This window comes from Hemibagrus wyckioides, linkage group LG16 (assembly GCF_019097595.1).
Source record: "Hemibagrus wyckioides isolate EC202008001 linkage group LG16, SWU_Hwy_1.0, whole genome shotgun sequence".
Taxonomy (NCBI): domain Eukaryota; kingdom Metazoa; phylum Chordata; class Actinopteri; order Siluriformes; family Bagridae; genus Hemibagrus; species Hemibagrus wyckioides.
In genome coordinates, this window is record NC_080725.1 from 22,383,394 (window position 1) to 22,394,560 (window position 11,167).

Consider the following 11,167-nt stretch of genomic DNA (forward strand, 5'->3'; position numbering starts at 1 on the left):
AGAAAGAAAGAAAAAGATTTCATAATATCAAAAATATAAAAAGAAAGAAAGAAAGATTTCATATCAAGAATGTATTAAGAAAGAAAGAAAGAAAGAAAGAAAGAAAGAAAGAAAGAAAGAAAGAAAAGATTTCATATCAAAAAGAAAGAAATAATACATATCAAAAATGTAAAAAGAAAAGACAAACATTTCATAATATCAAAAATGCAGAAAGAAAGAAAGATTTCATAATATCAAAATGCAGAAAAAAAGAGAATTCATAATATCAAAAATGTAAAAAGAAAGAAAGATTTCATAATAAACAGAATGTAAAAAGAAAGAAAAATTTCATAATATCAAAAATGTAGAAAGAAAGTTCCAGCAAAAACAAAAAGCTTTTAAAAACTCTCAGAAGTGAATAATTCAGAAATCTGTTTGAGAAAGCGAGATATTTAAACAGCGTGAGATTTTTAGTCATGTGACCCATGTACCTGAAAACAGAGGTGATGGTGGATGATGAAGGCCAATTGTTCTGTCTGTTATCAGGTTTATCTGTTACTCAACATTCAGAGCACATTTTTCCAAACTGGATGGAATGTTCATTCACAACAGCAAGCACCATCTCCACCATCATCTCTCCATACACTTCATTTTACTCCAAAGATCCAGCTCAGCCCTGATGAGGTCTGATGAAGACTCCATCCAATAAAACTTTAAAAATGTAATTACTTTTACTTTATAAGGAACCGTTTCAGTTGTTAAGTTGACGCTAGCATGAGCCTCCACCACAAACATGTCCAGTGCATTCCTGAAATAGCCTTTAAAACACCCATCAAACAGAAGAAAGCTATTGAAGAAAAACTGCTTGACCTCGCTTTTGTTGTTATTCTGTCTCTCACTGTTCAGATAAACCTACCATTAAAATTACAGACTGATCATTTCTTTGTCAGTGGGCAAACATACAAAATCAGCAAGGGATCAAATAATTTTGACTGATATAGAGGAAAGCCTTCACAGAAAACTGGAGATTATTATAACTTCAAATCAAACAAAAACAACAGGGATGTGATGGTCAGCTGTCCAAAAACTTGTGCATCATTACCGCATGCAGTGTTATGAGGTGTGTAGCGAGGTTTATTTTACTGCAGTGGATGTAGCAGCGCTTTTATTTAAGCGTTAAATACATTAAAACAGGATCCGATCTCTCCGTCTCAGTCTCACAGGTTATTTCACTTATTGTTAAAATCTTCAATGTTTTTTTTAACATCTCAGAGTCAGAGCATTTCTACGTAAACAAAACCCGCGGACTGACGGACGCGGCTAACAATTGTGACAGGAGTCGTCACCGTGAGAACCAATAAATCCTGTCGTCTGGGAGTTGGTAGAGGTAGATGTAGAGGAAGTAGCTCTTTTGTTTTCCTAATTTGTGACCTATTCCCACCCTGTTCCCACCTTTCACAACAGAGGCCGCTTTTTGAATGACATCCTGTTTGGGCGCTTAAACGATCCCCGCTTCCCAGCATGCCCTTGGGCGAGCTGGCCAAGGCCACAGGGAGTGCTGTCCAATCCAAACTCCTCCACCCGCCACCCTGACCGAGACCTGACGGCTATATCCTGCTTTATCAAAGCACGGAAGTGGAGCGTGTGGAACAACGTGGGTCCAGTCGGCACTCCCACGTGAGCTGGTCTCCCTTTAGTTATTTATTTATTGCCTAAATATGGACCTACAACATTTTATAAACAGACCTGTTACAATTCATAACCATTCATATCATTTATGAAGTCTGGATTCTGACTGGTCAGAATTTAATATGATACTCTGACAACAAAAACTAAATATTTTACATCAAATATAATTGTGGAAGTGCTACAAAAGAAAAATAATCCAGTCAGTCAGCCACTTGCAAGTAACTGCCTCAGCCGAGCACTGATGAATTTCCCAGAACAGCACAACAGACATTGTTTTATTTCTTACTCACAGGTTGAATAGCGGGTCATGGTGTCACGACACTTCGTTACTTAGTTTACACTGTAACATGAAAAGGCAGAACCTCAGCAGTCCATCACATCTCCACAGCCCAACAGGTTTAACACAAACTAACACCAGCGTGAACACTGGTGGAAATCTATCCTCGGGTTAAACTCTGCTCTGGATTTCTGAAGAACGTCAACTGTTATGAAACGAAACCATAGAGGATACAGAAGATTCAGAGAAACTGGACTCACTGAAGGTCAGTAGAAGTGGAAGTAGATGCAGGAACATTGGCCCCAGGCCAATTTTTTTTCCCAGGTCAATCATCTTCTACTGCAACTGGGCCAATTTAACCATTCCAGACTAATTCCTACCACCCCAGGGTTATTTTTATTAGCTCTGGGGCCAATTACCCAATGTCTCTGCTCAATTTTACCATCTGCCCTAAACCAGTTTTTAAAGTTCTAGATCAATTTCTACTATCCCTGCTGCCCCAATACTTAACACCCCAGGCCAATTTTACTACCTTGGACTAATGTCTACCCTTCCTGGGCCTATTTATACTGTCTACGGGGCACTTTTCCGCCTGCAGCCCAATTTCTACCCGCGCTGGGCCTATTTCTACTGTCCAAAGGGGACTTTTCCACCAAAAGCCCAATTTCTACCCTCCCTGAGCTTATTTCTACCCTCCCAGTGCATTGATTGAGCCCAGTGACTAAGGTGCCGTTAGTTTAAGTTCATTGAAATGAATGGTATGATCTCAGCCAATATGAGCTGAATAACCACACGGCCAATCAGACAACAAGTCGGTCTTAGTACAGAGAAAAAAACACGGCATCCATGTGACTCCTGAAATATTTAAATCACCAGTTCTATTTTTTCATCCAGTTTTTCCAACACAGGCTCTCCTGACAAGTCGTCTAAACAAAACCCAAGGCACAGAGCATCTATTAAAGAGATCAGGCTGATTATGTGGCTTTTTAAACACACCATTAGTGCTAAGTGCAGCTCACGAAGCTCACACAGGGCACTAATGACCCACATTACCCCCGGGCTCTAAGGAGCTACTACAGAGCTGCTCGAGCAGAACGTCCTGCACTCGCCACCCACCGAGCACCTCGACCCACACACACATACACACACACAAACAAACCACCGCAAACTGACGGCTCCAGAGGACAAACACCACACACAAAAGCAGAACTGGTTTGGGAACTGGTACGACGCTCACTGGTGTTTATTTGATTTTATCAGCGGGAGGTTTGGAGGACGGGGCGGTCACCTCCTGACAAAACATCGCATTGCAATAATTTAAAAAGAAAACAAAAAGAAACGATTTACATAGTCCATGAAGAGATTAGGACAACAGAGTGATACAATCATTTATTTTATAAAATGAACTTTAAATCAGGACTGAGCGATATCCTGAGACAATAACAACGCTGTGAGAAATTGTCACTATAGAGATTTTTATTGTAGCTATGATAAGTTTTTAGCTTTAGATTATAGCAGGAAATCAATAATGACGTTTTTGTCAATGAAACTGAATTCTCGATTCTGATTGGTCAGAAAGCATACAGAAAGAGTGTGTGACTGAACCAAACAAGCATCAAGTTTATATTAATGCGCTTAAACCGATATTATATATTAAACCGATAAACGTTTGTTTAAACGTGTTTAAAAAACATGTTTAAGGAAGAAAAATGTATAAATGTTAATATGCTGACTTTTTGGGAGAGAGAGCGCGAAAGAGAGAGAGGGGGAGAGAGACAAAGAGAGAGACTGAAAAAGAGAGGCAGAGAGAGAGAGACAGAGAGAGTGTGAGAGAGCATGAGAAAGAGAGAGCATGAGAGAGAGAGCACGAGACAGAAGAGAGAGATCAAGAGAGACAGACAGTGAGAGATTGAGAGAGAGAAACAGAGAGAGAGAGAGAGAGAGAGAGAGAGAGAGAGAGAGAGAGAGTGTGTGTGTGAAAGTGATTCCACTTCAGGATTATTCCTTATATAACAGCTGTAAATGATGTAAGCGTTTTATCTTTCACCCTCTGCGACAGAAACACTTCCACGTCACCCTGACCACAGCATGGACGAGTCTAAACACGTCAGGAACGCATCAGATTCCACACACACACACACACACACCCCTCAAACTTTAACACCACCGTTATACTGTGATATTTTAATTAACCTTTATAACGCACAATAAACCTGATATATTTAAAGACAAAAAACCTTAAATGTTAATTTAGGATTTGTAGGAGAAGTGATCCTGATCTAACGAGAAGGGGCGTTGCCTTCACTGTGTCAGTCACATGACCATAATGGGTCTGTAGACGAGACTAAAATTCTAGAGACTAATAATATTCCAGTAATAACATTAATAATATCGTCATATAAAACTAACCCAGTCTGAATAGGGCTTTAGAAACAGATCTTGGAGAAAACCATGAATATAAAATCTCAGCCTTTTAATAAAGTTGTGTGGGAATGTTTGTGGACGTTAAACTGAACTAAAGTGTCAGGAAGATCATTTTTCTTGTGAATATGAAGATCATAAAGTGGACATAAAGTCCAAAGAGCGTTCCTGACACAGCTCACATGCAGTTAGTCCACAGAACTCGGGAAATAATCAGGATAAAGGCTGATCGTTAGAATTGGGAAATAAAACTATTACTAATAATAACAGTAATACGTGAGCACTAAATTACCAATCAGCTGAAGTGTTTATATTCCACAAATTCTTCTCATAATTAAACAAATTATTTCGTTTGTCTTAATTTACAGGACTGTACTGGCTCACTTTATTTTCTATATTTATGCTCTGAGGGCTCCTCGTAGTCCCTGACCTTGTGAACAAGCATGAGGACGTGTTTCTGATCAAGACTCCAAGGCCATGTCCACACAAACGTTTTATGTTTAAAAACATTTTTGTATCCGTTTTCGTCTTCCGTCCACACTGAGACAGCGCTTTTAGTCAACGAAAACGTATCTTTTTGAAAACGCTCTCCCAAGTGGATAAATTTGAAAACGCCATTTTTGCATTGCAGTGTGGGCATTCTTAGTCATGTCACACAGTCATGTGACCAACTCAGCTAATTCCCTCGACATATTGCCACGACGTTTCAAAGAGCCAGAAAGTAAATAAACAGCAGGCGGAAATGACGCAGATAGAAGCATCTTATGTTTCACTCACGTGCAGTACACGGACAGGAGCGTTCTCAGACATTTCGGTGTGGATGACCGACTTTTGGGAAACGAGTGATTAGTGTAGACGTTGCCCAAAGCTTTAGATACGGAAATCTGCAAGGAACATCAGCGTCTTCCTGTCTTGTTTACATTTAAAAACGCAGGAGACAAAGAGAGCAGTCATTAACATTACAATAACGCTTGTATACTCAGGATGGAGGTTTAATAAATAAATAAATAAAATAAAATTTAAAAAAAAGACAAGACCACTGTCACGGATATCAGATGTTTCTGCCTCGAGCTAGCATTAGCAGGAAAGAGATGATGTTATTGAACCCTTACACACCTGTATTCTCATCACAACATTTATTCCTCAGATCCTGCACCGTTACTCAGCCGTAACAAAAAAATAAACGTGGCATATGTTTTTCTTGCATACTTCTCCATTCATTCAGACACAGCCATTAGTGACGTTGAAGTAACGGAGATGGATGTGAAGAAACACCAAAGACGCACAAGTAATAAAACGAAGGTGTGACAAACATATCCAGAAAGGATTGAAAAACATGGAAAGCTAAATATTCAGCACTAACTATCAACTGCGAGGAATTTCCCTGCTAGCTAAACAGAAGCTTAGACATGTTAGCTGTCCAACACAATCCATGCTAAATATCGTCACGTGCCGTGAAACAGACACGGCTAACGGTGTAAAGGAAACTCGGCACGTCTGAGAAAACAGAAAACAGAAGTCATCTCTGTGCCAAAGACGCAGGCCGAGGCTTATAATCCGTCCGACCGGGAAGGAAGCTCACGCTGAGCCCCTGCTGAACACTACGGGACACGTTTTCCATCCACCTGTAGCGCAGGCGAGCATCAGGAACAAGGCGAGGGCTGGAAATCTGTGGAAAATTCCACATATGCCAGCGCGATAGTGATGAGTCCATAGTGACGAAGGGGAAAAACAAATATAACGTGGAAATCCTCATTAGTCCGTCAATAGTGGCAGAGCATCAACAGTTCGAATTGTAAAAACAACGAAATCGAAAGCACTGACGTCAAACCAAGGAAACTCTGTGGAGAAAATGCTGTTACAGATCCTTTCTTCCAGGGGATTAAACTGAACTGCGTAAATTCTGACCAGGAGAAAGAGTCTGCTGTTAAAGTCTTCTAATAAAAGCAAAATGGTGCACATTTCCAAACAAACAAAGCACTTTATTGATTTGGGTTTTTTTTTTCACAGAGCTCATAACTCATTTTCTACCGCAGTAAAACTTTCACCCCAGATGTTCACGAACTCTTTGCCCACCTTCTTTGTCGTTTCTTCTCTACCTGTTATGAAAACCTCATACACCACAACGGAGATGAATTCTCGAATATGATTTGTTGGAAAGTGTGCATTACAATATCACAGTAAATCAAAACACAACATGGATTGAAAAGCTTAAGAGTGGACTGTATTTAGAAGTCTGATCTCCGGCAGCAAGACAGCAAAATTAACACACCTGCTGAAGTCGAACCCCTGGACGAGGACGATGAAACTTCGACATCTTAGGTAGCCAATTTGATAAGTTGTTGAAGGAAAAAAACATCATTTTCACGGTGATGGTTGCCATTAACGTAGCATTTCTCTAGCCTCAGTTAACACTTCTAGTTAATGGGTGGAAATTCCGTAGCATGCTATTTATGTTAAACAAATAGTAACGTTAAGCGAGACATCCGAAACCTTACTATGAAACCACTAGCAGTAGCCTACTGTTTATGGGGAAATCTTACTGTACAAAAACATCACAGAGTGTAAAGTACCGAAAAATGTACCAGTACCAAATTACCAATAAAAAGGTGAATGGTACCAAACCCTACTTTCCACACGTATGGCACTGGCTGTTTTTTGGTGTTTTTAGCTTCATTTCAGTTGTGCAGAGTAAAAACAAAGACATGTAACAGACACACATTAAAAAACATTATTACGTCGTCAATGCTAAAGGCACAAACACAAGAGGCTTTAACAAAGGATGTGATTAAAATTCACTCGTTTCAAAAGTCAAGTATTTAATCTGTACTTCTGTAAATACACAATTTTCTTAACCAATTGAAACGCAAACAACCTAAAAATGTGTGCAATTTTTACAGCATGCAGAAATAATAATAATAATAAAAGTGATTTAGTTATTTATTTATTTCACTGCCCAATGTTAATCGGGGAAAATCCCAAACCGAAGCAGAAATTTTCTCTCCCGGGGCAGTGGAAGGAATTTCTGCAGACGATAATCCTAAATCAGCTGCCACCGGTCAAAGGCCAGAACGTCCAGGTCGCCTTCCGTGAGGAAATGCGTCTATTTCCAGAACGTTTCTCACAATGCGCCGAAGAACAGAAACAACAAGACTTTTGGGTTTCCCCCCCTCAAGCCTACTGACTGAAAACAAACTGATCCATTATAATAAATAATCCATAATTCGTCCACAGGGTTTCCAGACTTTCCTTTATGAAACACTACCTGAACAGTTGAGTCCTGACCTCAACCTCATAGAACACCTTTGGGATGAATTAGAGCAGAGACTGCAAGTCAGGCCAAAAGTTTTGGGACGTCTGCCTTTATGCCACATGAGTGTAATATGGAGTTGTAACCCCACCATTTGCAGCTAGAACAGCTTCAACTCTTCTGGGAAGGCTTTCCACAAGGTTTAGGAGTGTGTTTATGGGAATTTTTGACCATTCCTCTAGAAGCACATTTGTGAGGTCAGGCACTGATGTTGGAAGAGAAGACCTGGCTCACAGTCTCCACTCTAATTCATCCCAAAGGTGTTCAAAGGGGTTGAGGTCAGGACTTTATGGACCTTGCTTTGGTCACTGGTGTGCAGTCATTTTGGAACAGGAAGGGGTCATCCCCAAACTGTTCCCACAAAGCATGAAAATGATCAAAATGTCTTGGTATGAAGCTGAATCATTAAGAGTTCCTTACACCGGAACTAAAAGGCAGAGCCCAACCCCTGAATTCAATGATTTGGAGGGGTGTCCCAAAACTTTTGCCAATATAGTGTAATTTGCCTTATGTTAGACACATTTCCCTCTGAAAGGAGGTATCAGTATGATGTCTGTGTTGAAATTGACCAATAGCATTCGAGATACACAAGGCCACACCCCCTGACAAATCTATAGGTTACAAGTGGTTACAAAACTAGAACAGGAAGCGATGACCACACACACACACACACCAAAAAAAAAAAAAAAAAAAAAAAAAAAACACATTTCATAACTTTGCTATAAAAAAAAATAAAATTAGAAAAAGAAATTCTGCAAATATTACATTACTGTTACTAAGAAACAAACACCTGAAACTTCTTTTTAATGATATGTAATACTATTGTTGTCTATAAGACTATAAGGGTCAGGAACAGTGAGGTCAGGAAAGACAGCACTTCATTTAAAAACTCTTCTAGCACTTTCCACAATCCTGTAATTTAATACCTGCTCTGTCCCTGTGGCGTTTTATAGCACTTACTGCTGGACTGTTTACAAACACCACTAAAGCACACATCTCTCACACTGATGTTGAAGATGATTACATTAATAACTATAGCACAGACAGTTTATAACACATCTGCTGCGTCCATCAGGTCTGTTTACAATCAAAACAACAAGGTTAGAAGCTGCCCTTGTTTACATTAACAACAAAGTTCGATCCTACAACATGGCCAAGGAGGAAACACGTTCCTGTTTAATGGACATCTTTAATTAAAAAGGGTTAAATATGTGATTATTTAGCAGGCAGGAAGTTTAACGAGGTTTAATCACACATCCTGACTGCATCTGTGAGGAGGTTACGACTTCATCACCACAAAACACAAACATACACACAAAATAACACAGGATTTTTAAAAACTTTCTGCGACGATCTTTTAAGTCTTTGAATTTGGAAGATTTTTACAAAGGCCTGAATGAAAGAGGAGGGCGAGAATATAAAATAAATGTGCTTGGGTCCAAACAAAAACAAAACAAAACAAAAAAAACAATTATTCATTCATTTTCTTTTAACCAGTTGAATAGTAGAGCTTCACTTTTTACATTTTAAATAAATAAATAAATAAATAAATAAATAAATTCACTCTGTGCTCGTGTCCATGCAAAAAAATTGCAGGAATATTAATAATTCATTTTCTTTTAATAAGTTGATTAGTAACTTATTAACTTTTTTAAATAATTTAATTAATTAAATTCACTCTGCACTTGTGTCCATGCAAAAATCAGAAAAATCTGCAAAATTATTAAAAATTAATTTCCTTTTGAATCAGTTGAATAGTAATGCTTCACTTTTTACCTAAATAAACAAATAATTAAATAAATATAATAATGCACTCTGCACTTGTGTCCATGCAAAAAGAAGCAATTTTTAGAAATTAATCATTTATTTTCTTTAAACTAGTTGAATAGCAATGCTGCATTTTTTTTTGCATTTTATAAATGTATAATATTAAATTAATAAACTAATTAATAAATTACTTAATTGATAAGCACTGCGTTATATAAGATTGCTTTTACATACCACACTATTTTATACTTTTGACAATAAGTTTATATATATATATATATATATATATATATATATATATATATATATATATATATATATATATATATATTTAAACGATTTAACATTTAATATAGTTAATTAGGTTTTTTCTTCTAAAAATAAACATTTACACTCATTAATTTATTGAAATATCCGCAACATTTTGCCGTTTCTCTCTATACGGGGTGCCAATAGTTTTGGAATTGACATAAGGACATAAGTTTGGTGCACTGTGGCTCTGTTTGCGTGCATAATTACAATATTTAATATTATTTAAACAAATAAAAGATCTCACTATGAGAATATCAATTAAAATAATTATATAATATAATAAAAAAAAGAAAAAACGGATTTCTAAGCCAAATATGAATCCTATGAAACAAGTGAGTGAAATGCAACCTCGCTTAAATAATAAGTGATATTTTTAAGCAAGAGATGACTTATCTCCTATACAGTAAAATGTTGTAAATATATATTAAACGTATTTGTGTTAAAAAAAATATTGTAGTTTAGGTGTAATTACTTATTTTAAGGAGCTGAGGACCGTTGAAAAGAGGGCGTCGAGCTAAAGCAGCTAGCTTCAAACCTACAGCCTGAGGTAAAAAGTCGCTGTGGTGTTTTATTACTTTACCAGATAATCCATGTAATGCCTCGAAACCTCGCTGTCGTCCTCAGGAAAGTGAAATCCAGGCTGAAGAATCAGACTTCCCAAAGAATTTCCCGTGTAAAGCGACTGCATCCAAAAACTAATGCTGTGTGTGTGTGTGTGTGTGTGTGTGTGTGTGTGTGTGTTACGTTCCCCGCCTCTCCTTGCGATAGAAAAACATTAACGTTAGCTATCCAAAAAAAATACTGGACAATAACAATAACCAGCCTTATTTTCTCTCTGTATTAGAGCTATCAGGTTTTCCACGATATGTTGTCATACATTCACCACCATAGCTCCAATTCTTCTCTTTATTTTTTTAACCATCAATAAAACAAAACAATCAACAAAACTCCAGCGAGTATTGTCCAGTGTGTTTATAGGGTTTGAAGCAGGCTAAAAAAGAGCTGCTAGCACGACTTCACGTTACTGCTCTCGCGAGACTTTATCCTGACGTCACGTAAGCTAGTCAAGCTAAATCTAGCGCATAACTCGATCAAACGCACTTTAGGAAAGTATTTTTAGGTAATGTTGTATCGGTTGTGCAAAACGGAACCGCTTCCCGGTCCTAAATAGCAGTTTTTGAATCAAATCGGTGTTAATCACGTGATCGAGTCGTTTCCGCCCCTCACAAATAAGCGTAACTAGCTTGTTGCTAGCAAAATAGGACACGTCAAATCGTCCGCCATTTTGGAGAGGTCAATGTTGTGACATGATTATGAAGGGTTTATGTAGAAATGTGTACAAATTTTAGTGTAAATCTTTTCAGGTGAAACTTAAAAATATATAATTAAATGTATAAATGAGTAGTGAGAAT

General features: G+C 37.8%; 1 protein-coding gene across 3 annotated transcripts in view; it reads right to left on the bottom strand.

The window, feature by feature from the left end:
* arl15b (ADP-ribosylation factor-like 15b) overlaps positions 1 to 10,914 on the bottom strand; it is a 53,457-nt gene extending 42,543 nt beyond the window's left edge. The window contains exon 1 of one of the 3 annotated variants that reach the window (XM_058411630.1): positions 10,336 to 10,900. In XM_058411630.1, coding sequence (XP_058267613.1) covers positions 10,336 to 10,443 — 108 coding nt within the window. In that variant the 5' untranslated portion in view covers positions 10,444 to 10,900. Of the gene's footprint in view, positions 1 to 10,335 lie in introns of all 3 variants that reach the window. The other 2 variants (XM_058411632.1, XM_058411631.1) reach the window with 2 other exon arrangements.
* Positions 10,915 to 11,167: the final 253 nt, after the last annotated feature.